The sequence below is a fragment of the Setaria viridis genome, chromosome 6 (assembly GCF_005286985.2).
Source record: "Setaria viridis chromosome 6, Setaria_viridis_v4.0, whole genome shotgun sequence".
Taxonomy (NCBI): Eukaryota; Viridiplantae; Streptophyta; class Magnoliopsida; order Poales; family Poaceae; genus Setaria; species Setaria viridis.
In genome coordinates this window covers 5,786,913-5,812,887 of record NC_048268.2, presented here as the reverse complement: position 1 = coordinate 5,812,887, position 25,975 = coordinate 5,786,913, and the positions used below count along the sequence as shown (strand labels likewise).

At 49.4% G+C, this 25,975-nt stretch overlaps 1 protein-coding gene across 1 annotated transcript; it reads left to right on the top strand.

Annotated features, from left to right (window-relative positions):
• Positions 1-6,588: 6,588 nt before the first annotated feature.
• LOC117861274 (protein ALP1-like) lies at positions 6,589-9,972 on the top strand. Its single transcript, XM_072294499.1, has 4 exons — positions 6,589-7,250; positions 7,697-9,139; positions 9,221-9,446; positions 9,530-9,972. Exons 2-4 carry the CDS (start codon positions 8,642-8,644, stop codon positions 9,970-9,972), a joined length of 1,167 nt encoding a protein of 388 aa, XP_072150600.1. The 5' UTR covers positions 6,589-7,250; positions 7,697-8,641.
• Positions 9,973-25,975: the final 16,003 nt, after the last annotated feature.

The following is a 25,975-nucleotide window of genomic DNA, read 5'->3' as shown; positions in this document are numbered from 1 at the left end:
AAGCAAAACAATCCTTAAATTCCTTTAATAAATTTGTCAATTTACACTTGTATTCTGGGTCTAAATTTGCACTAATATAAGTCGGCCTTGGTTTGGTACCATCACCTAAGTCTATCATCTCTAATGAATCGGCCGACGTGAACCCGTGTCCTAGTTTCCCATCTTCTCGGGCGAATTGATCCATCTATTCTGAGTCTTCGGAGCCGACTGCTCGGATCGGCTGTAGGCCAAAATCGGTGACCTTTAGGAAATCGGTCTCCCATACTCTGCCGGATATGCACCTGACGGTTTCGCAGCTCCACTGCTGCGTGTCGGCTGCCGCAATGCTGTATGCGGAGTCGGCGTTGACCACCTCGATGTTATCGCCGACCCATTGTACGAGGCATTGATGCATTGTTGATGGGATGCAGCAGTTTGCGTGTATCCAGTCCCGGCCAAGTAGCATGTTGTAGGACCCCTTGCCATTAATAATAAAGAAGGTGGTAGGAAGGGTCTTACTGCCGATGGTGAGGTCGACGCAGAGGGCGCCGCGAGCGTTTGACACCTTGCCCTCGAAGTCCTTGAGCATCATGTCTGTCTTGGTCAAGTCGTCGTCACTTTTCCCAAGCTTCCGGAGTACGGCGTACGGCATGATGTTGACAGCAGCTCCTCCGTCTACCATCAGTCTAGTAAGGGGGCGACCATCAACATGCCCTTTAAGGAACAATGCCTTCATGTGTTGTCGTTCGTCATCTTCGGGCTTCTCGAACGTGGCCATCATTGGCTCCAAAGCCAACTGTGCTGTCTGTTCTTCTATTGCCGATACATCCTGTTGATCGGCGGGAGTCATGAATTCCATCGGCAGTATGAAAACCATGCCGATCTCGGTTGCCGATTCGTCACCCGCCGATTCGTCGTCCCCTTTATCGTTTCTTTTGGGGTGCCACACCCGAGGCCTTCCTTCCTTCTTATCTGTCATGCTCTGTTGTTCTTCTTCCTGCTGTTCCCATTGGCGGAGACGTTGGATTCTTCGTTTTTGAGACTTGGTCAATCCATCGGGACACCACCTGGGGTTTATTGGTCTGCCCCCTGACTTGGCGCGTTCCCACTCTGGTTCGCGTCCTAACGGGTTTTCGTCTGTCACCCGAGCATCGGCCATTTCTTCGAGCCGGCTGTGAACGTTGGCTTTGTTTTCTGACCGGTCATGCCGATCAGTCCTGCCCCCCTGCCTGTCATGGCGTCTATCTTCCGACCGATCATATCGGTCACCTCTGCCCCCCAGCCGATCACGCACGGGAGGGCGCTGGTCATCTTGGTTGCGCCAATTCCTGCTGATCGGTTCTGGCCTTTCGTCTCTGGAGCGAGACCTGTCGAATGGCCGATTGCCACAATATGGGCCGTTGCATTCTGGGCAAGTATCGGCCGAAGGTAGCCTGAGGTTGTTTTCCCAACAGTGAATGAAGAACGGGAACCTCCAGTGCTCTTCGTGCCGTCGCATTGCTTCTTCCCGGGACCTTGAGCGGTCATGCTGACGTTGGTACTTCTGGAGCAGGAACTGGGAAGTAATGCGTGGCTCTCCTGATTCGCCGGCGTCATCCTCCATCCGCCGCTTCCCCTTGACATCTTCAGGCGTAGCTTGATTTCTGGGGTCGACGGCGCCACTCTTTTTGGCCGATTCGGATGTCAGCACTTTTGTTTGGAGTGAATTTTTCCCCGTATCAACCATGTTGGTGGGGAAGGGGTGTTGGTCGATCTTCATTGGCTTGGCCGATTTTGCCGGCACTTCAAATTTAAGTCTACCTTGCTCAATGGCCGACTGTATCTGTTACCTGAAGATCTTGCACTCATTGGTATCATGGGATGTGGCATTGTGCCACTTGCAATACTTCATCTTTTTTAGTTGTTCGGCAGAAGGTATTGTATGGTACGGCGAGAGCTTAATCTGTCCTTCCTGGAGGAGAAGATCGAAGATTTTATCGGCTTTAGTCGTGTCAAAACCGAACACTTCCGGCTCCTTTTTGCCAAATGGGCATGATATCGGCTTCTTCCCCTTGATCCATTCCGCAAGCCCGACTTCAATCTCTTCCTCATCCTCTAACTCTTCCAGGAACGCCACTTTCTTCTGGAAATTCCTTCGTGGATCGAAGGAACGTACCTCCTGTCCAGACAATCGGTGGACAATCTGGCTCAAACTCTCGAACTCCTGTGAGGCGTATCTTTCTTTGATGTGGGGCAGAAGGCCTTGAAAAGCTATATCGGCCAACTGCGCGTCGTTTAGAGCCAAGGAGTAGCACTTGTTTCTGATTTCCCGAAACCTCTGTATATACGAGGATATCGGCTCGTCACTTCTTTGCCTGAGGCTGGTCAAATCGGACAGATTCATCTCATGCACCCCGGTGTAGAAGTATTTGTGGAATTGTCTTTCTAAATCGGCCCATGTGATAATCGAATTTGGCGGCAATGTCGTGAACCATTGAAAGGCCGAACCAGACAAAGATGATGAGAACAACCGTACCCGTAGGGCGTCCTGCGTGGCTGCTTCTCCGGACTGGATGATGAATCTGTTCACGTGCTCTACAGTCGAAGTATCATCCATCCCCGAAAATTTAGTGAAATCAGGAACTTTATACCGATGGGGAAACAACAATAGGTCATATGTAGACGGGTATGGTGTTCTGTAGGTATAAGTTTGTACTTTCGGCTTCAAGCCGAATTGTTCTTGCATCACCTCCGCAATACGTGCCGACCAATCTGACTGCTGCTGGTGAATCGTTGGCTATGGTATTGGCACGTGCTGGTACACCGGAGGCGGAATAAATGGAGGCTGATTGAAAGCAGGTGGTATCTGGGTGAAAGCCGGCTGTGTAGTAAAGGTCGGCTGTTTGAATGAACCACTTGTTTCATCATATAGCATGAGCTCTGCTATTTTGTTGACCTCCGGAGCGACAGGCTGGTATGGTGGTACGGTCGGCCGAATGGCCGCCTGGAAGGATGCCTGGAATGGAGGATTTCCTTGACTAGCCGATTGATTGTGACCGGCCGTGGCTGAAGGTGCCCCCCAGGGTGATGGGCTAACTGGAGGGAATGGTGCAGAGGACAGTTGGATGGAGCCATATCCCATAGGAGTTGATGATGAGGAAGCACCTGAACTCCCGACAAAAAATTGGATCGGCTGTGAAATTGAATTTGAATAATTCTGGTTTGGTGGAATCGGCTGAAAATATGCCGGTCCCCTGTATCCTTGAGGTATCCCACCAGCGAAGGAATTGACAACGGCGTTGTGCACCATATTTGAAAGTACTGGGGATTGATCAACGAAGGTATGATAAATGGACTGTTGGATGATATCGGACATTTTGTCCGAATCCTCAGAAATTGTGATCTGGCGGGGAGCAGGGAATGGATTCTTCTTGATAGTCTCCCCGTTTTTGGAGCGACTGAAAGATTTCAGGCAAGCTTTCCGGAACTGCGCCGTATACTTGTCCAATTCTTCCTTCTGGTCGTCTTTCAGATCTGCTTCTGTCACCTCAATGACGTTATCTTCAGAGACTTCAGCAGCTTTCGACATGATGGCGGTTGTATTGGTCCCACCGAGCGTGCGAAAAGTGTGTTGGCGCTAGAAATCGGTCAACCGAATCCCAGTGTCCGACACACGACCCGGGAGAATCTGCTTAGCTCCTGTTCGGGTGATTGCCCTAGTGCGGTTTGCGCGGCGTGCCAGCCAATCTGACCTGTTGATTGGCAAGGAAGAATACGTGTCAGGTTCAGCAATTACGATCGGCTAAGTTTCCGATCTCGAGAGAGCTTATCAGCGAATCGGCCGATTTGCCTTAACAAAGGAATCGGCTATAAAGCAGCCGATCACTGTAGCCTTGTAGACAGAAAACTACTAGAGTAATCGATACAAAGCTATGATAACAACACTAGGAACAGATCTAATCGGCAACAGATAAATTTGATAGCAGAACGTAAAAGAAGCCGACACTACCGATTCCTAGCTAGATAACTGGTGATAAAACTAGGAAAAACAGGCAAAACCCTATGATTCTAGTAAATATCGATAACTAGTGAATAAATCTAAACGAAACAACAGCGATACGCCCGAAGTTAAAGCTTAGATATTACTCGATAAGCGGAACTTACAGAATCGGCTGGAGATCAAGTTGATGCAGCCCTGCCAACCCGTACGAACTCGTGAAAAAGAGAAAAGTATTGACGAAGTCGTCTGCTTGAAAGTAAGTATGAGGAAAAAGTAGTATGTTGTATTGATTGGTTGATGATTACAGATTTACAAAGGTAGCTATTTATAGCCCCGTACAGATAACTTCTTAACCGACTAGAATTCTATCCCTAATTCAAACAGAAAACGAATATCTACAAGCACGATTCGTGCTAGGTTGGTTACTCCACGCTTCATGGGCTGATCTCCACCTCATCCCTTTATTCCTTTCCAAACCCATGCAGGCCCAATTAACCCTTCCTCCTAATCGGCCGATTCCTCATCGGCAAAAGGCTACCGATTGGGACTTCGGCACGTTCAACCCGAAGCGAGACAGAAGTCACCGGCCGATCTCACACTGTAGCACCATGTGGCCGATTCCCAAGTGTGCTTCTCCGACTCCTTCTCTTCTTGACGCCGATTTTACTAGTGACGAAATCTAGCGTCAACACATAGGCTAGCTATACGAGGTATTCAAATCTCAAAGTTTGACTTGAGTTATATGAAATAATGTGAGAAATCTATCCATTTTGTGAACAACATACACTCTAATTTTTGTGAAATCTTATGAAACTTTTATGACAAGATTATGGACCCAAAATATGTTGTCATGTAAATTTGTATAATTTTCTAACCAAATTTAGATATTATTGTAATTATTATGCAGTAATTTGGAGATAGAAGTTTGAATTATCCCTAGAAGACAATTGAATTTTTCATCCATATCCAAAGAATGGGCTATAATTGAACATGCAAGCCTAAATATAATTTTTGTGTATTTTTTGAATCTTATTGGAGGTACACATAGTTCAACTTGGGATTACTTTCGATAAGCGCGTAGAAATTCATTTAAATGATAGAAAATACTAAATATGTTAAAAAAATCTGGAAACTCCTAAATGATAACTTAAATGCTGTATATTACATTTAAAAATGTAATTAGGGGTATTTAAAATAATTATTTTGCATGTTACTTCACAAGGGTAGTGTATTAATTAGTTAGTTCAAAAATAGAAAAATATTTTTTTTGCACAACAAGTGGCAATGTAAATCCACAAATGTCAACAATATGGTAAAAGTAAGGTTGTGTCCAAATTTGAGGTGCGTACGAGTTCAAACATATTACCAGGTATTCAAATCTCAAAGTTTGATTTAATTTGTGTGAAACAATGTGAGAGGTCTGTACATTATGTAAACAACGTACACTCTAATTTTTTTAAAATCTTACGAAACTTTTATGTCAAGCTTATAGACCCAAAATATATTGTCATGTAAATTTTTAGAATTTTCTGACCAAATTTAGATATTATTGTAATTATTATATGGTAATTTGGAGGTAGAAGTTTGAATTGTCCCTAGAAGATAATTTAATTTTTCATCTATCTCCAAGGAATGATCTATAATTGAACATAAAAGTCTAAATGTAATTTTTTTGTATTTTTTTGAATCTTATTGGAGGTACACATAGTTCAACTTGAAATTACTTTCGATAAGCGCGTAGAAATTCATTTAAATGATAGAAAATACTAAATCTATTAAAAAATTCTTGAAACTCCTATGTAACAACTTATATGTTGTTTATTACATTTTAAAAATATATTGATATATATAAGATAGTTTTTTTTGTGTGTTACTTCACAATGGTGCAATAAAATGAAAAAAGAAAAAGAAAAATATTAAGCAGAGAAGAAATGGAAGATGGGCTATTTCGACCCAAATAGCCCAACCATCTCCAACCGTTCATCGCAGATTCGACGACTCTGATCGCGTTCCCATCATATATAACATGTTGCATCCCCTGCCCAAACCCTAACTCCTCCCGGACACCATTGGCACCGGCCACCTCCAGCCGCACTCTCCTTTCTCCTCCTCTCCGCAGCCGCACTCCCCTTTCTCCTCCTCCCACGACGCCATCCCCACCTTCACCGCCCCACCCCAGCGGGCCTCCCTCCTCCACCTTCGACAGCGCCCCTCCTCCCTTCTCCCCCCCACTCTCCTCTCTTCCTCGCGCCGACGACCGCGCCTCCCTCCCTAGATCCGGTGGTAGGCCAGGTAGAGGAAGGGGGCCGGTTCGTCAGGCGGGCGTCCCCAGTAAGTCCCCTCCCCCCTCCGTTTGGATCTCCGCCACTGGGAGAACCCTAGGGCCCTGCTTAGGGTGGTCGGTCTCCCACAGCTTCGGATCTCCCCCCTCCATTCGGACCTGCTTAGGGCGGTCGGTGGCTTGAAGCCTAGTGGCGATGGCGGCCCCAGGCTCCGGTCCTCGCCTTCTCAGCTCGGATCCGGCGCTAGGCTAGGCAGCTCGGAGGCGGAGGAAGGGGGCCGGGCGCGGGCGTTCGCGGACGAGGTTTGCGACGGCCTGGAGGGGAAGACTTGGTACTCTGGAGGTAGATATTTTCCCCATTTGCTGGCCTACACCTTCTGATATTCTCTAATGTTACTGCAACGCAGGAGCAGCGGATCTGTGCGTGGGATTGTTGTCCTTCCCCAACAATAATCCGAAGCCCCATTATCCCGCCACTAATTGCCTGCAGCTGGTGATTTTGTTCTTCATTCTCCTCGTTATTTGCGCAAGCTCTCTATCTCTTCAAGCTGCTGACCTATATTTTTGTTGTTGTACGGTTTAGATGTGGTGAATTTGGATTTGCCAACAGTGACAAGCACTGTTTGAGTACTTTATTTGCTTTCATTATATCAATGTTTACAATGGAATACTTCATTTGTTCCATGTCACTTTAGAGGTTGTCCCAAATTGTAGCAGTAAATGGAAGTTTAGTTACATGTTTGTTTTTTGCGGCTGCTCATGCTTGTTGTTTGTGCTACTGACTGTTGGCTGTTGAGTAATATTTCCATATACAATATATAACCTTGTTTTGTTATAATTTTCCAGTTTCTTTGATTAGTTTGATTTTTATCTTTACTTTTTTATAAGTCACTTGCCTACTTACCTTGGGCCTCGCCGAGCTGGTGATGCCAAGAACCAGGAGGAGCCATTCAGGCTGCGCGGCACGCTGGCGTTCATGTTCGAGTCCTCGCTGATCCCTCGCGTGTGCAGGTGGGCTCTCGATTCCCCGTGCCGAGACCGTGGTTACTACCAATGCTGGATTGAGTTGAAGTCCCACTTCTCACATGACAGTAATGCTGGATTGGATAATGAGAAAGATTAGTTAGCTATAGCTTATCATCTATATGTTACATTACATTACATTACATGCAGACCTGATGGAGCTGTCATATATAATAATCGATGATCCATCTGTAATAAGCTGCTGCAGTTTGTAGAGTACTCGGTGCATTATATGCAGTCTTTCAGATGTTCTTCTTGACAAAGTATTAAAAGTGCTTTTCTGAGTTAAATATTCTATGCAACCTGCTATATAATGTGAAGCTAACAAGATAATTGCTGGTAGAGTGACTTTCTATTGGAATGTTACACATCTTAGTGTGGGTATTTTCCAAGAAAACAAAATGAATGTTAAACTTATCGTGTATCACTTGCAGGAAAGCTCGGGTGAAGAGTAGGGCAGCAGGAAATGGTGGTGTTTCTGAGGTCAAAGTGTTTGTCAGGTCGAAGCAAGATGAGTTGAAGGCCAAGCTTGAGCTTGTTCTGGGTCAAAATTGACCAAGCTAGCTGTTGGTGCATGATAACTGTTGGTCCTGTTGGTTTTTGCTAACTGTTCATGCTAACTGTTGTTTCTGGAAGCAGAGAAACATGAATGTATTGCTATTTTTGAATGATCTGAATGTATTTGCTGGAACCTGGACATGCTAACTGCTGTTATTTTGGTTGATATAATATTATATGTATTCTGGGTTGAAATGATGATTGTGATATATGGGCTGAAATTGCATTTGGTGGGCTCTGGCCTGTTTAGTGGGTTTCATATGTGGGCTGAAAAATGGCCCAATTGAGTGAATGCCACGTTAGCGTCCACGTCACCATGAATGCCACGTCAACGTCCATGTCAGCGTGAATGCCACGTCATCTGCCATGTCAGTGTGAATGCCACATCATTTGCCATGTCAGTGTGAATTCCACATCATCTACCATGTCAGCGTGAATGCCACATCATCTGCCACATCAGCGTCCATGTCACGTCACCATCCATGTTGGCTGCCACGTGGTAACCATCTATGACGTTTATTTTCATCACAAAACATTGGGTCTGAGCTGGGCTACATGGGCCCGAGGGTGGTTTGTGACAATTTAAAATCATCATAGATTGTGCTCATCTGTGACGAAAATGAAGGGAACGAAGAAAACGTCACCAGCGTTAATCTGTGACGCTCAATACATGACGTTATCTGAAATCATCACAGACGTTGCTTTATGACGGTTTTTCAGCAATCTGTGACAGATTTAGTTCGTCACAGATTACAAGGTTTCTTGTAGTGCCCCAAGTTCTTGTACTGAGCTCTAATGAACACTGCATTGTATTCTTAGACATGGACTTGCAAGGTAGGTGCCGGGTTGCGGCTGCTCTTGTTGCTGTTGTTGCTGCATGGTTTTTCTTATGGTTTAGAAGGAGAAGTGAGGATGCTCGATCTATTACCTATGGACCCATGGCAGAGAGGGACAGAGAGAGGAATAGCAACCTCAGATTCATTTATGAATCTGATGATGTCCATTGTGTCAACCTGCTAAAGATGAGAAGGGCACCTTTTTTCCAACTGTGTGACTTGTTTCGGTCTAGAGAGTTGGTTCTGGATAGCATCCATGCCACTGTTGAAGAACAGGTAGCAATGTTCTTGCATGTAGTGGGACACAACCAAAGGTTCAGGGTTATTAACATGACATTTAGGAGATCACCTGAAACTATCAGTAGGTTCTTTCATCAAGTCTTGTATGCAGTTGGTGAGTTGAGAAATGAGTTGATTGTTCCACCATCCACTAGTGTCCATCCTAGGATCTTTGGCAGCAGGAGATGGAACCCATATTTCAAGGTTGGTGGCCCTTTCCTAATTGCAAACCAACTGACCTTACCCATATGGTAGCAACCTGTTAATATGACTTTTTATTTTTAGGATTGCATAGGAGCAATTGATGGGACACATGTCTTAGCTAGAGTTCCTTTGAAGATGCAAGCTGCCTTTAGAGGCAGGAAGCACACCGTCACTCAGAATGTACTGGCAGCAGTGGACTTTGATCTCAGGTTCACATATGTGCTTGCTGGTTGGGAGGGATCTGCACATGATGCTCTGATTTTATCAGATGCTCTTGAAATGGCACATGGTCTTACAGTCCCACAAGGTACCATAACTCACATACACACATGCCAACAATACTTGCACACACTAAACTGATAAACCATCTCCATTTGTTACATTGTCTAGGGAAATTCTATCTTGTGGATGCTGGATATGCAGCCAGGCTTGGGTTCCTGCCGCCATATCGTGGTACAAGGTACCACTTGAGGGAGTTTGGTTCAAATAGGCCACAAAATCAAAGAGAGTTGTTTAACCTACGACATTCTTCTCTTAGGGTGACAGTAGATAGGGTCTTTGGTGCTCTAAAGAATAGATTCAGAATCCTTGATAACAAGCTTTTCCATCCTTACAAAACCCAAGTGAAGTTGGTTCTTGCTTGTTGTATTCTGCACAATTGGATACTTAGACATGGACAAGATGAACATATCCACAATGAAGCTGCTTGGACTCCTAACTCCACTGATACCCCCCCTGAGCCAGAAAATAGTCCTGACAATGGAACCTGGGCACAACAAAGGGATGCATGGGCTGCACAAATGTGGCAGAATAGGGGATCTTCTAGAGTTTAATTCCACTAAACTACTTGGGGTCATGTACTGTTAAGTAGCATTGATGAATTTGTAATATGTTCTATGACCTTGGTACTTTGCTATGATGTGTACCTACAATCATGAACAATATGCATGGTATGATATTTGCATGCAGTATTTTCTTTGCTATTTGATTTCTAAGTGCTTTGGTGTTTCTTTTTCTGATGGTATGATGGTTAGGACATGGCTGTGATGGGTGAGGATGTTGTTGGTGTTGTCAATGAGGCAGGGGCCAAGGGTGGGGTGGCTGCTGTGGAGGAAGGGAACCCATCAGCCCCTCCACCCAATGGAGCCCAGCCTGGGGGGCCAATGCAATGGACCAGTGTTCAGTCAGCCTTCATACTTAGGAGGTTTCATGATCTGGTTAGGCAAGGGGTCAAAACTGACAAAGGCTTCAAGGAAGTGCATGTTAGGCAAGTTGCTAGGATGGTTTCTGATTTTGCTGAAGTCAATGTCATCACTAACCAAATTTATAACCACCTGCGCAAATGGAGGCAGAGGTGGGTTAAGATTGCTAGGCTCAAGGATCTTAGGGTGTGTTTGGTTGGGAGACAACGTAGGACAGGATGGTCCTGTCCTACTTTTCTAGGATAGGATGATCCTATTTCTTGTTTGGTTAGAGGGACAGGGGCGTCCCTGTTTTTTGTTTGGTTTGAGGGATAAACGTGGGATGGGATGATCCCGTTTTCTGTTTGGATCGAGGGATAGCTGGTTATGATAACCTTCTGCAGAAGCATGGTGACATTACCTCCTACCTGTCATACCTTCCTTCTTTCTAAGGATAATTGCAGCTTTCCTTTTAATGTAAATACAACTTTCAATTTTTTGTATAATCTACTTCAATTTTTTTTATATTCTAGATGTAGTGAACTTTACCATCAAATGGCATTCATATACAGATAACATTCATATACAACTATCAGTTTGTGTTATCAGGTTACACAATATATATACACAATATATAGAATGAAACTGTTGACGCCAGATTTTGACACGTATGAAATCGGCGTCAGGAAAGGAAGAAATCAGGAGTTGCGGCAAGACACAGAGGTCACGGTTGGAAATCGGCCGATTGGTGCTACAGTCAAGGATCGGCCGATTACCCTTCAAGGGTTCAACTCCGCCTCGCCCGACCTCTGAGTCCTAGGGTTGGATGCGCCCGACCCTCCGAGGGAGGATCTCCGCCTCGCCCGACCTTAGGTCCCAGGGTCAGTGTAGTCAGAGCCCCCGACATGTGGGTCGTAATCGGCTGTCCCTTGCCGATGGAGTGGTTAAAAATCGGCCGATTAGGAGGCTGGAGCAATTGGGCCGGTATGGGCTTGAAGTGGATTATGAAGATAAAAAGGGAGTTAGCCCATGAGAGCATGATGATCAACTCCAGTACGAATCGTACTTGTAAATATTCGTTTTCGTTTAAAATTAGAGATAGAGTTCTAGTCGGTTAAGGAGTCGTTTGTAACAGGCTATAAATAGCCACCTTCATAGATCTGTAATCATCATCAAATCAATACAACAAACTACTATTTCCTTATACTTACTTTCAAGCAGGCGACTTCGCCAATACTTTTCTTCTTTTTCACGAGTTCGTACGAGTTGGCTGGGCTGCATCAACTTGACCTCCGGCTGATTCTGTAAGTTCCGTTTACCGAGTAACATCTAAGCTTTAACTTCGGGCGCATCGCTGTCATTTCGTTTAGATTTATTCATCAGTTATCGATATTCACTAGAATTCTAGGTTTTACCTGTTGTTCTAACTTTATCACCAGTTATCCAGCTAGGAATTGGAACTTTCGGGTTTCCTGTACTTCGTTATTCAATCTATTCGTTCTACGTACAGCCGATTTAGATCTGTTCCTAGTGTTGTTACTGTAGTGTTGTTTAGATTACTCCAGCAGTCTTCTTTATTAACGCTGCCCGGTAATCGGCTGCATTATAGCCGATTTCCTTATTACGGCAAATCGGCCGATTCGCTGATAAGCTATCTTGAGATCGGAACTTTAGCCGATCGCAACATCTGGGATCTGACATGTTTCTTTCCTTGCCAATCAGCAGGTCAGATTGGCTGGAACGTCGCGCGAACCGCACCAGGGCGATCACCCGAACAGGAGTTAAGCAGATTCTCCCGGGTCGTGTGTCCGACGCTGGGAATTCGATCAGCCGATTTCTAGCGCCAACACACTTTTGGCACGCCCGGTGGGACAAATAGAACTGCCACTATGTCAAAAGCTACCGAAGTCTCGGAGGACAACGTCATCGAAGTGACGGAAGCAGACCTCAGGGACGACCAGAAGGAGGAATTGGAAAAACAGATGGCATACTACCGGAAGACATGTCTGCAATCCTTCAGTCGTACCAGGAGCGGGTAAACTGTCAAAAAGACTCCGTTTTCAACTCGCCGCCAGATCACAATCACCGAGGAATCGGGCAAGATGTCCGAGATGGTTCAACAATCTGTCTATCAAGCTTTCATTGATCAATCCCCGGTGATTTCTAATATTGTATACAATGCCGTCATCAGCTCCTTGGCCAACAGCGTATCCCAAGGGTACCAGGGGCCGGCATATGCTCCACCTATCACGGCCCCAACCAGGAGTTATTCAAATACACCCTACTCGGCTCCTCAGCCGATCGAGGCTCCAATTGGAGGTCCCGGCACCTCCTCATCATCAATCCCTCTGGGGCCTAACAGCGCGCCGTATCTCCAGCCGCAGTCCGTTCAGTTGTCCTCCGCGCAGTTGTCTTCTTCGAATTCAATGCCTTGGGGGGCACCATCGGTGTCGGCCGTCCAAGATCAATTGGCCAGCTATGGACGCATTCCAATCCAAGCACCTTTCCAATCGGCTGCGCGGCCGATGATGCCACAATATCAGTCCGTCGTGCCGGAGATGAGCAGGGGGGCAGAAGCAACGGAAGCACTTCGGGGCGCGCCGATCGTTCTATATGACGAAGCCGTCGGTTCACTCAGACAGCCGATCCCGACTACGCAACCGGCCACGTCACATCAAGTGCCCCACGTTCTCACCCACCACCCAGTCATCTCGTCGCCGGTCTACCAGCACATGTCGATTACCCAGCCGATAGTCCACCAGTAACAACCAGACTGGACGGCGCGTATAGCGGAGGTGATTCAAGAGCAATTCGGTTTAAAACCGAAGATGCAGACCTACACATACAAGACACCATACCCGCCTACTTATGACTTACTGCCGTTTCCCCATCGGTACAAAGTTCCCGATTTCACCAAGTTTTCGAGGCTGGATGACACCTCCACTGTTGAAGCGTCCCCACATAAGTAGAGACTAAATGTGATACAAATATCAGTCCCAGGAGGCTGATAGCACATTTATTCGACAGATAATTCAGTTACCGTACAACTCCCGAGGGAGTGGGCGTGAAAGCCACGCAGCGATAAACAGTAAATAAATAACGGCGGCTAACCAAGCGACTGCCAAAAGATAGCACTCGGGACTACACGGCAGCAGCAGCATCTTGGGCAGGCCAACACCACAGGCAGCGTCGGGTGCGGACACAACCTCTACTCGAGGTCCTCGGCGACGAAATCGGGGTCTTCCTCTGTAGCAATGAAGCAAGGGTGAGTACTAACGTACTCAACAAGTCCAACCCCATCCACGGAGGGGATACAAGCAAGTTTATGCACAAGTATAACAAGGATAGGCTAGAGTTCATTTGCGGAAAAGCTAGATTTTAACACATGCAGGGGATCGTTTTCGAAAGGGTTTTTGTAAAGTTTTCCTTTACTAATCGAAACATTGAGTGGGGTGGATCCTACACAAAGGACCCAAGTTTTTAACGCTATCGGACTCCCCGTTCGTCATAGCGCACGGCACAACTGCTGGACTCTTCTGAAATTCCACACACACACACACATGACATTCTTGCCCAAACACTAGTTATGTGACCAAGCCGTAACTCGTCCAATGCCGTGGACACGGCTACCCGGATAGGTTTTAACTCTGCAGAGGGTGTACACTTTTCCCACAAGTAGGGTACCGCAGCACGATCACCTTAGTGACGGTACAGATCCTAACAAAGCCATTACCCACCTTAGCTAAGGCTGGCTAGCCCTCGCGGAAACACCCAAGGGGTTCACAGCTCGTCCATGAGACCGTAACCGGGACCTAAGTCACCAAGATCTTACTCCTTTTCCATGGGTTCCCGTTGCTCACCAGCACCCCTAAGGACTAACAGTTCAGCTAGTGGGATTTATGCTAAGCCGTTGCCCATACAACGGTCGAGTGGTTGCACGATAGTGGAATTAGGCAAGATGACACATCAACTCGGTCCTTAATCACGACAGGATGGATATCTCCCGACATTGCTCAACCACCAAGGTACGAGCACAACAACATGGCATCCCACACGAGGAACACCCATCCATCCCGTCTACACATCCTTTTTTCCCAACCCCAAAAGCCATTTCTCTTGCGTGGACACCCACACACGCACTTATTTCCCGAATACACCTAGTGTAATAATGATTGCATTTGAGTAACAAATTCCTAAGCGTTCTAGCGGCGGTTATCATCTAAACAGAGCGAGTCATATTTAGAGATAAGCACAGGACAACAAGGAATGTTCATAACAATCAAGGGGTGGCTATCCAACCATGTCTTCCGGTGAAATAATATGCATTTTGTAAAACAGGCCAATAGGTTGTGTTTGAAAAACTAGGTATTAAGTATGCATCAAAGGGTGAGATTGGACTTGCCGTCTTCAAAGCCTTCCGGGAGTTCCGGCTCGCGGTACTGGTCCTCGGGCTCGGGCTCGCAGTCAAACTCCTCCTCGGGCTCCTCCTCGGGCAATCCGCGATCTACGGCACACACGCAAACAGACACACAAATAAATAAAAGAGGAAACAATTTTTAACCTTGAGCTCCGAACAGGAAACATGCACGGAAAATAGGTAGAAGGATTATTTTTGGGAAATTTGGATATAGATCGGCGAAAGTATTCTGGAGGATGACGTGGTAAAATTTGGGATTAATTGGAGGGAGTTTGGCACATGAAATGATGGGTTAAACACGGATTAGGGGCTTAAACGGAGGTTTAGGGATGATTTATAATAAATCCAGGACCTGTTTGCAATTATTTTCGGAGGTGGAGGGGCCTATGTGTAATTTGGGGAAACTTGGGGGTTGGATCGAAATTGAAAGGTTTTTATCTCTTCTTCTTCCAGGAAGGGAAGAGAGAGATTGAGGAGTTGGGGGGGGGGGGGGGCGGCGGGTGGAAGGGAGGCCCATTTGTCCCCTCACCTTGGAGTTTCGGCGCGGAATACGGGGCGGGCGGCGATGGTATTTTGGTGGTGGTGGTGGCTTGGGCGGCGGTGCACGGGCGGCGGCTTAGGTGGCGGTGCGCGGGCGGCGGCTTGGGCGGCGGTGCGCGGGCGGCGGTGGCGAGCTGGGCGGTGGGGTGTGGCGATGGGAGCCCGGTGGAATGGCTCTTTTATAGCCTGGCGGCGGGTGGGGGTCCGGACCAAGGGGCGCCGGCGGCACAGTGCGGTGGCGTGCCGCTTGGGGCCGGCGGTGGCGGTAAGGTGGGGGTCCGGGCAGGACGGGCCGGCGGCAGTAGGGGCTCGGCTCGAAGGGGCGGCCGGCCGGCGGTGGCCGGCACGGCACCGGTGCCGTGACCGGGCCGGAGGTGGAGCCGGGGTAGGGGCCGGCGGGCGGCACGCCGTCCGAGGAGGCCGGCGCGACACCGGCAGGGCCGGGCTGAGCAGCGGACCCCAGGCGAGCGGCGGACCGGGCGGCGTGGCGCTAGGGGCGCCGGAGTTAAGGAGCTGGGGCCGATTTGGTTCGGGCACCAGGAAGGAGGAAGAGAAGGAGAGAGAAGAAGGAAGGAGGGAGAAGAAGAAGAAAGAGGAAGAAAGAAGAAGGAGAAAAAAGAAAAGGAAAAAGGGGAGGAAAAAGAGAGAAAAAAGGGAGAGACCGGCGGCATTCGCGGCACACGGTCAGGGCACGCGCACGGCGTCTGACAACGGCACGCGGCGAGATTTTCGGGCACGGGTAAAAGGGATAGGTGGGGGTCGGCATGGGTACCGGGACGGCGAAATCGCCGGGGAGACTTGTGATTTCCGGGAGCTCAGCGGTAAAAAGGTTTTAAAGACAGTTTTTAACGGGTGAATTTAGTTAGTGATTTCTGCGTGCGTTACAAACCTACCCCACTTAAATTGAATCTCGTCCTCGAGATTCGACTGAGTCCTGAAGAGATGGGGAAATTCCTTCTTTAACGCGTCCTCACGTTCCCACGTGGCCTCTTCTTCGCCATGCCTGCTCCACTATACTCTGCAGATCCGGACTGCTGTATTTCTTGTCCTTCTGGTGACAGTGTCCAAAATCTTGACAGGTACTTCTTGATACCGAAGGTCCTTTTGTAGGTCTATGTCTCTACGGGTACTTGTTCCTCCGGCACTCTCAAGCATTTTCTCAGCTGGGAGACATGGAATACCGGGTGTATATCCGACATTTCTTCGGGCAGTTGAATGCGGTACGCTACGGCTCCAACTCTCTTTAACACCTGGTAAGGTCCAATGTACCGAGGGGCTAGCTTTCCTTGCACCTGAAACCTCCGAGTACCCCGAATCGGGGATACCTTGAGGTAGACAAAATCTCCCTCATTGAAGCACAATTCCCGTCTTCTCTTGTCCGAGTAGCTCTTCTGTCTGGACTGGGCAGCCTTCAGCTTCTCTCGGATTTCTGCTACACGGTCTTCTGCTTCCTTGATAAAAGCTGGTCCGACCAGGGAACGTTCTCCGACTTCTGACCACATCAAAGGGGTCCGACACTTTCTACCATAAAGAGCCTCAAATGGTGACATGCCTAGACTGGCTTGGTAACTATTATTGTATGAGAATTCTGCATAGGGTAGACTTTGTTCCCAATCCTTTCCATAGGTGAGGACACACGCCCTCAACATATCTTCCATGATTTGATTTACCCGCTCTGTTTGGCCATCTATCTGGGGGTGATAGGCTGAACTAAAATCCAGTTTGGTGCCCATGGCTTTGTGTAAGCTCCTCCAAAACCTAGAGGTAAACTGAGTTCTTCTATCTGAGACGACCCGGCTGGGCACACCATGCATCTTCACTATGTTGTCGACGTAGAGTCGAGCTAGTTTTTCTCCACCGTAGGTGGTCCGTACGGGCAGATAGTGAGCAACTTTGGTGAGTCGGTCCACTTCCAAACCAGGATAGGCAAGGGTTGCAGCAAGCCGGCTGGCTTCTGGTGCTCGGCCTTGACTCTTTGGCAGGTATCACAACAGGCGACAAACTGAGCTATGTCTGCCTTCATCCCGTTCCACCAGTACTTCTGTTTTAGGTCCATATACATCTTTGTGGATCCGGGGTGAATGGAGTATGCTGAGTTATGGGCTTCATCCATAATGGTCTGCCGAAATTCTCCGTCCTTGGGGACACAGATTCTGTTCTTATACCACAAGGTTCCTTTGTCATCTACTCTGAAATCCGGGGCTTTATTTTCTCCGGTCTGCTTGCGGATTTTCGCTAAGTCTTGGTCTGAACCTTGGGCTTCTCGGACTTTATCCTCCAAGGTGGGCTGGACACTTAGCCTACGACTAGCATTCTGGGGAGTGATGTGCACATTCAATCGGGCCACTTCCTCTCGTAGACAGGCATCCTCGGGTCCGGGCTGTCCATAGGACTTTCTGCTCAGGGCATCAGCTACAACATTAGCTTTGCCGGGGTGGTAATGGATTTCTAGGTTGTAGTCCTTTACCAGCTCTAGCCACCTCCTCTGCCTTAAATTCAGATCGGGTTGGGTAAAGATGTACTTTAGGCTTTTATGGTCGGTGTAGATTTCACACTTATTCCCAATCAGATAATGTCTCCAGATCTTGAGGGCATGCACTACGGCTGCAAACTCTAAGTCATGGGTTGGGTAGTTCTGCTCATGGGGCTTAAGTTGTCGGGAAGCATATGCCACAACCTTCCCATCCTGCATGAGGACACACCCTAATCCTTGTCGGGATGCATCGCAGTAGACGACGAAGTCTCGCTGGATGTCTGGCAGGGTTAGCACTGGGGCTGTTGTCAATCTCTTCTTCAGCTCTTGGAAACTCTGTTCACATGACTCGGTCCAGGTGAACTTCTTGTCCTTTCGGAGGAACTCAGTCATGGGCCAGGCTATCTTGGAGAATCCCTCAATAAACCTCCGATAATACCCTGCTAAACCCAGGAAACTCCTGATTTCACTAACACTAGTGGGCTGCTGCCAAATGGAGACGGCTTCCACCTTCTCAGGATCAACTGCTACTCCTTCCACGGTCAAGATATGACCAAGGAATGCCACTTTCTCAAGCCAAAATTCACACTTGCTGAATTTAGCATAGAGTCGGTGGGCTCTCAGTTTTTCCAAGACCACCCGTAAGTGGTGTTCATGCTCCTGGACACTCTTGGAGTAGATGAGTATGTCGTCAATAAAGACTACGACAAATTTATCTAACTCGTCCATAAACACCTTGTTCATGAGGTTCATGAAATAAGCCGGGGCATTGGTCAATCCAAAGGACATCACTGTAAACTCAAATTGACCATAACGGGTGACAAAGGCGGTCTTCGGAATGTCGCTCTCCTTGATCTTGAGCTGATGGTACCCCGATCTTAGATCTATCTTGGAGAAATACTTGGCTCCCTTCAGTTGGTCGAACAGGTCATCAATTCTGGGGAGAGGGTACTTGTTCTTAATGGTGACTTCATTTAATGCGTGATAATCCACGCACATCCTCATACTCCCGTCTTTCTTCTTGACAAAAAGCACGGGGGCTCCCCACGGGGATGAGCTGGGCCTGATAAAGCCACTCTGTTGCAACTCTCCCAACTGTTTCTTCAGCTCGGCTAACTCTGAGGCTGCCATTCTATAGGGTCTCTTGGCTATAGGGGAGGTTCCGGGGACGAGGTCAATTACGAACTCTATGTCCCTGTCAGGGGGCATTCCAGGTAGTTCCTCAGGAAAGATGTCCGGGTACTCACTCACTACTGGGACTCCTTCTAAGGTCTTAGTCTCCATGCTGAACACCATGGGGTCTGGACCACTTCCTTTAGTGTGACATGTCACTTGCACACCATCTCGATTGGTCAGGTGCACTACCTTATCAGCACACCCTATATGACCATCATGTAGGCTCAGCCAGTCCATTCCAAGAATCACATCTATCCCCTTAGACTTAAGTACTACTAGATCCGCTAGAAATTCTACCCCACTTAAATTGATCCTTACCCGAGAACAGCCTAGTCAACACTGAATGTCGGCTCCAGGAGTCCGGGTTAATAGGGGTAACTTTAGGAGTACTGTAGGTATATGATGTTTTTCCACAAAACTTGAGGATATGAAGGAATGTGATGCTCCAGAATCAAAAAGTACTATTGCCAAGACTGAGCTGACTAGGAACTCACCGAGTACCATGCCCTGAGCTTCGCGGGCCTCCTGCGCGCCGATGTGGTTGACGCGGGCTCGTCCAAATGACTGCTGGGGCGGCCTCATCTGCTGGCTGTTGTTGTTGCTGGGGTTGCCACTGCTGCGGACTGGCACACGGTTGGCTCCTGACAATGCGGCCCTGGGCCCAGCTACTGAGTTGGACAAGGCTGATGCTGCTGGCTTGTTGGCATAGGGGCAGTTGGCGATGAAATGCCCTGGCTCTCTGCAGTTGAAGCATGCCCTACCATTGCTGGTGACCTGGCTGGCGCTGCTCTGTGGGGCCTTGATAGAGTTTTGGCTCCTGAATGGGGCAGCAGTCTGATGCGAACCAGATGTTTGGGACTGGGTCCGATAATGCATGGGAGCTTGGGATCTGGGCAAGGGATGACCGAAGCTCCTTGGCTTCTGGAATCAGTCCTGCTGGTGTGCCTTGTTTTCCAGGAATCGACGCTTGTTGTCCCTCCGCTCTTCTGCCTTGGCCCTCTCAGTCAAGATGGCCATGTTCATCAAGGTGTTGAAGTCGGGGTAGATCTGGGGAGTGAGCAGGGTCCTCAGCTCCGCGTTCAAGCCTTTCTTGAACATGTCCTGCTTCTTCTGATCCTTGTCCACCTCCTCCGGAGCATAACGGGCCAGCTCCATGAACTGGAAGGTGTAATCCTCCACAGATCGGTTGCCCTGGCGGAGTTCACGGAACTCATCCGCCTTGCGCTTCATGGTGGCGGCGGGAATGTGGTAGCGACGGAATTCCGTCACGAACTCATCCCAGGTGATAGTGGAGGCATCCTGGGCGGCAGAGCAGTAGTTCTCCCACCAGGCTAGGGCAGTTCCAGTGAGCTGGTGGGCAGCCAAGAGGACTTTGTCCCTGCTCTCACACCCAAAGGGTTCCGGCTTCCTCTAGATGACGCGTAGCCAGTCATCTGCGTCCAGAGGGTTGACAGACCCGCCAAAAGTGGGTGGCTTGGTCCGGAGGAAGTCCGTTAACCTCTCATTCATGTTCTGTCCACGGGGCGTCTGGCGAGTAATGGCGTTGGCTAGAGCTTCCAGTAGGAGGGTCTGGTTGTTCATCACTTGAACCAGATCGATAACCGGTGGGGGCGGTGGCTGCTGCGTTCCCACTTGGCTCTCTCCTCTTCCTTCTGGCTGGCTTACTTCCTGCTCCTCAGGAAGCACTGCCGGGGGCGGCTCCTGCCTTTCTGGCTGCCTCTCGGCACTGGGGGAGGCATGGGCCTGACTGGGGAAAGTCCTGGTGGCACGCTTGGGCGGCATCTGCAGATTGAGTGAGACCTTATGAGAGTGTGATTTGGATTTTAGTGATCTTTAAAGTGGTTAATTCGTATTTTTGAAGAGACAGAATCCACCTCCTGTCGACAAACACACAGACTAACAAGCAACAAACACAAACGATTTTATTTATTTTGCCACGGGGGGGGGGGGGGGGGGGGGGGGGTACAACACTGCTGGGGTAAGGCCAAAACACGCACTACACGACCGGTTACAACAACACAACTGGGGGGGTACAACTCTAAACTGCGGACCAAGACGGCTTCATTCCTTGGGCAATCCTGGCTAGGCACACTACTCGCGGGGTGAGTCTTCTCCCTGGACTGAGTGATCTTCTAATGGAATGAGAAGGGCCAGCACCTCATCCTTCAGAGTCCCGCCCGTGGGAGGGGTCTCGGGAACCACTCCATCGGACACCTCGGAGTTCCTTTCTAAAGGTGGTGGTGCCGGGGTGGCGTCCGGGCTTTTCCGCTTACTGGGCCCTGGGGCAATGGGGATCCCTTCAAGGATCGGGGCCTCGTCATCCTCGATGGCCACCATCCTCCTTCTGGCACGAATGGTGAGGTGGGCATCCTTCAGTTCCTTGGAGTGCCGATCCTCAGCCTCCTTGAGAGCCTCAATGGCAATGGCCTCGTTGCTTTGAGCGGCTGCGGCTCGGGCTTCGGCAGCGGCTAACTTCACCTGAAGCCTTCTCACCATAACCTCTGCGTCCTGAGCCCTACGGGTCTGCTGCTTCAACTTAGCAGCCTGCTCGTCGTAGAGCTCGTCCAAGGTGAGAAGGTGGGCAGCCATGTGCAGCACAGTGGGATCATCCTTGCGCTGTCCTCGTCCTTCCAGGGTCTGTACCCGGGCCAGCCAAACCGGGTGGTTTTTCTTGACAGGCGGGTAAAACCTCATTGGAGTGCGGCCAATGTGCCTCTCATAGATCTGGCACAGGAAACGGAGGGCCTTCCGGGCTACCACTTGATAGGTATCCTTGTGCCGGAAGCCGGTGGCAGTCACGTTCCATGGCTGGATATCCGGATAGCGGCTACTCCGCCCGATGTAGATGATCATCTCACATCGAGGGGTCCCGCGGTCCTCGTACTCCCTGCTGGTGTACTCTGGACGTTCGTAAATCCCGAGGCGGTCCATGCAGGCGAACAGCAATATGGGAAAACCAGGCTCCTCCAGGCAGTGGCTGTTGACCCATCCTTCCTCGGCCATCTGGAAAAGATCCGGGGCACAAATTAGTTTTACAATAGAGCAAAGGTAGGAAGAAATTTTGTAATTCTTTTGTTTTGGTCAAAAAGGGCTAATCCGGTCCTAAGGTCGCGTCCTACAGCCAACGACGGCTCTGATACCACCTGAAGCGTCCTCACATAAGTAGAGACTAAATGTGATACAAATATCAGTCCCAGGAGGCTGATAGCACATTTATTCGACAGATAATTCAGTTACCGTACAACTCCCGAGGGAGTGGGCGTGAAAGCCACACAGCGATAAACAGTAAATAAATAACGGCGGCTAACCAAGCGACTGCCAAAAGACAGCACTCGGGACTACACGGCAGCAGCAGCATCTTGGGCAGGCCAACACCACAGGCAGCGTCGGGTGCGGACACAACCTCTACTCGAGGTCCTCGGCGACGAAATCGGGGTCTTCCTCTGTAGCAATGAAGCAAGGGTGAGTACTAACGTACTCAACAAGTCCAACCCCATCCACGGAGGGGATACAAGCAAGTTTATGCACAAGTATAACAAGGATAGGCTAGAGTTCATTTGCGGAAAAGCTAGATTTTAACACATGCAGGGGATCGTTTTCGAAAGGGTTTTTGTAAAGTTTTCCTTTACTAATCGAAACATTGAGTGGGGTGGATCCTACACAAAGGACCCAAGTTTTTAACGCTATCGGACTCCCCGTCTGTCATAGCGCACGGCACAACTGCCGGACTCTTCTGAAATTCCACACACACACACACACACATGACATTCTTGCCCAAACACTAGTTATGTGACCAAGCCGTAACTCCTCCAATGCCGTGGACACGGCTACCCGGATAGGTTTTAACTGTACAGAGGGTGTACACTTTTCCCACAAGTAGGGTACCGCAGCACGATCACCTTAGTGACGGTACAGATCCTAACAAAGCCATTACCCACCTTAGCTAAGGCTGGCTAGCCCTCGCGGAAACACCCAAGGGGTTCACGGCTCGTCCATGAGACCGTAACCGGGACATAAGTCACCAAGATCTTACTCCTTTTCCATGGGTTCCCGTTGCTCACCAGCACCCCTGAGGACTAACAGTTCAGCTAGTGGGATTTATGCTAAGCCGTTGCCCATACAACGGTCGAGTGGTTGCACGATAGTGGAATTAGGCAAGATGACACATCAACTCGGTCCTTAATCACGACAGGATGGATATCTCCCGACATTGCTCAACCACCAAGGTACGAGCACAACAACATGGCATCCCACACGAGGAACACCCATCCATCCCGTCTACACATCCTTTTTTCCCAACCCCAAAAGCCATTTCTCTTGCGTGGACACCCACACACGCAGTTATTTCCCGAATACACCTAGTGTAATAATGATTGCATTTGAGTAACAAATTCCTAAGCGTTCTAGCGGCGGTTATCATCTAAACAGAGCGAGTCATATTTAGAGATAAGCACAGGACAACAAGGAATGTTCATAACAATCAAGGGGTGGCTATCCAACCATGTCTTGCGGTGAAATAATATGCATTTTGTAAAACAGGCCAATAGGTTGTGTTTGAAAAACTAGGTATTAAGTATGCATCAAAGGGTGAGATTGGACTTGCCGTCTTCAAAGCCTTCCGGGAGTTCCAGCTCGCGGTACTGGTCCTCGGGCTCGGGCTCGCGGTCAAACTCCTCCTCGGGCTCCTCCTCAGGCAATCCGCGATCTACGGCACACACAAACAGACACACAAATAAATAAAAGAGGAAACGATTTTTAACCGTGAGCTCCGAATAGGAAACGTGCACGAAAAATAGGTAGAAGGATTATTTTTGGGAAATTTGGATATAGATCGGCGAAAGTATTCTGGAGCATGACGTGGTAAAATTTGGGATTAATTGGAGGGAGTTTGGCGCATGAAATGACGGGTTAAACACGGATTAGGGGCTTAAACGGAGGTTTAGGGCTGATTTATAATAAATCAGGGACCTGTTTGCAATTATTTTTGGAGGTGGAGGGGCCTATGTGTAATTTGGGGAAACTTGGGGGTTGGATCGAAATTGAAAGGTTTTTATCTCTTCTTCTTCCAGGAAGGGAAGAGAGAGATTGAGGAGTTGGGGGGGGGGGGTCGGCGGCGGCCGGCCGGCGGGGCTCCGCCGGCGGTGAGCCCCGGGCCGGGGCGGCGGGTGGAAGGGAGGCCCATTTGGCCCCTCACCTTGGAGTTTCGGCACGGAATACGGGGCGGCCGGCGATGGTATTTTGGTGGTGGTGGTGGCTCGGGCAGCGGTGCACGGGCGGCGGCTTAGGCGGCGGTGCGCGGGCGGCGGCTTGGGCGGCGGTGCGCGGGCGGTGGTGGCGAGCTGGGCGGTGGGGTGTGGCGATGGGAGCCTGGCGGAATGGCTCTTTTATAGCCCGGCGGCGGGTGGGGGTCCGGACCAAGGGGCGCCAGCGGCACAGTGTGGTGGCGTGCCGCTTGGGGCCGGCGGCGGCGGTAAGGTGGGGGTCCGGGCAGGACGGGCCGGCGGCGGTAGGGGCTCGGCTCGAAGGGGTGGCCGGCCGGCGGTGGCCGGCACGGCACCGGTGCCGTGACCGGGCCGGAGGTGGAGCCGGGGTAGGGGCCGGCGGGCGGCGCGCCGTCCGAGGAGGCCGGCGCGACACCGGCGGGGCCGGGCCGAGCGGCGGACCCCAGGCGAGCGGCAGACCGGGCGGCGTGGCGCCAGGGGCGCTGGAGTTAAGGAGCTGGGGCCGGTTTGGTTCGGGCACCGGGAAGGAGGAAGAGAAGGAGAGAGAAGAAGGAGGGAGAAGAAGAAGAAAGAGGAAGAAAGAAGGAGAAAAAAGAAAAGGAAAAAGGGGAGGAAAAAGAGAAAAAAAGGGAGAGACCGGCGGCATTTGCGGCACGCGGTCGGGGCACGCGCACGGCGTCTGACAATGGCACGCGGCGAGATTTTCGGGCACGGGTAAAAGTGATAGGTGGGGGTTGGCATGGGTACCGGGACGGCGAAATCGCCGGGGAGACTTCTGATTTCCGGGAGCTCAGCGGTAAAAAGGTTTTAAAGACAGTTTTTAACGGGTGAATTTAGTTAGTGATTTCTGCGGGCGTTACAACTGTAGAGCACGTGAACAGATTCATCATCCAATGCGGAGAGGCAGCAACGCAGGATGCTCTACGAGTGCGCCTTTTCTCATCATCCCTGTCCGGGTCAGCCTTCCAATGGTTCGCTACACTGCCACCCAACTCAATAATTACATGGGTTGACCTGGAGAGGCAGTTTCACAAGTATTTCTATGCGGGGGTCCACGAGATGAAGCTTTCTGATTTAACCAGCCTCAGATAGAGAAGTGATGAGCTAGTATCCTCGTATGTGCAGAGGTTCAGGGAGATCAGGAACAAATGCTACTCCCTAGCCCTGACTGATGCACAATTGGCCGACATAGCCTTCCAGGGTCTCCTGCCTCATATCAAAGAGAAATATGCTTCAAAGGAGTTTGAAAGCTTCAGCCAAATCGTGCATCGACTGTCTGGCCAGGAAGTACGCCCCTTTGATCCACGAAGGAACTTCACGAAAAAGGTGGCATACTTAGAGGAGGTTGAATCCAAAGAAGAAACGGAGATCGGCCTGGTGGAATGGATTAAAGGGAAAAAACCGATATCGTGTCCATTCGGAAAAAAGGAGCCGGAAACATTCGGATTTGACACACCAAAGGCTGATAAAATTTTCAATCTTCTTCTCCAAGAAGGACAGATCAAGCTTTCGCCGTATCATATGATCCCGTCGGCCGAACAGCTGAAGAAGATGAAATATTGTAAGTGGCATAACGCCACCTCCCATGATACAAATGAATGCAAAATCTTCCGACAGCAAATATAGTCGGCCATCGAACAAGGCAGGCTCAAGTTTAAAGTCCCAACAAAGCCGGCCAAGCCGATGAAGATCGACCAGCACCCTTTCCCCGCCAACATGGTTGACACGGGGAAGAACTCGCTGCAAACCAAGGTGCTGACATCTGAATCGGCTCAGAAGAGCGGCGCCGTCGACCCCAGAAAATCAAGCGGCACCCGAGGACGTCAA

What these genes read in the sequence shown, in the direction of transcription:
- LOC117861274 (XM_072294499.1), top strand. Translation starts at nt 8,642, where the DNA reads ATGGACTTGCAAGGTAGGTGCCGGGTTGCGGCTGCTCTTGTTGCTGTT. An exon ending in GATGGAACCCATATTTCAAG is followed by an intron (nt 9,140 to 9,220) that starts GTTGGTGGCCCT and finishes TTTTATTTTTAG; the next exon opens with GATTGCATAGGAGCAATTGA. An exon ending in TGGTCTTACAGTCCCACAAG is followed by an intron (nt 9,447 to 9,529) that starts GTACCATAACTC and finishes TACATTGTCTAG; the next exon opens with GGAAATTCTATCTTGTGGAT.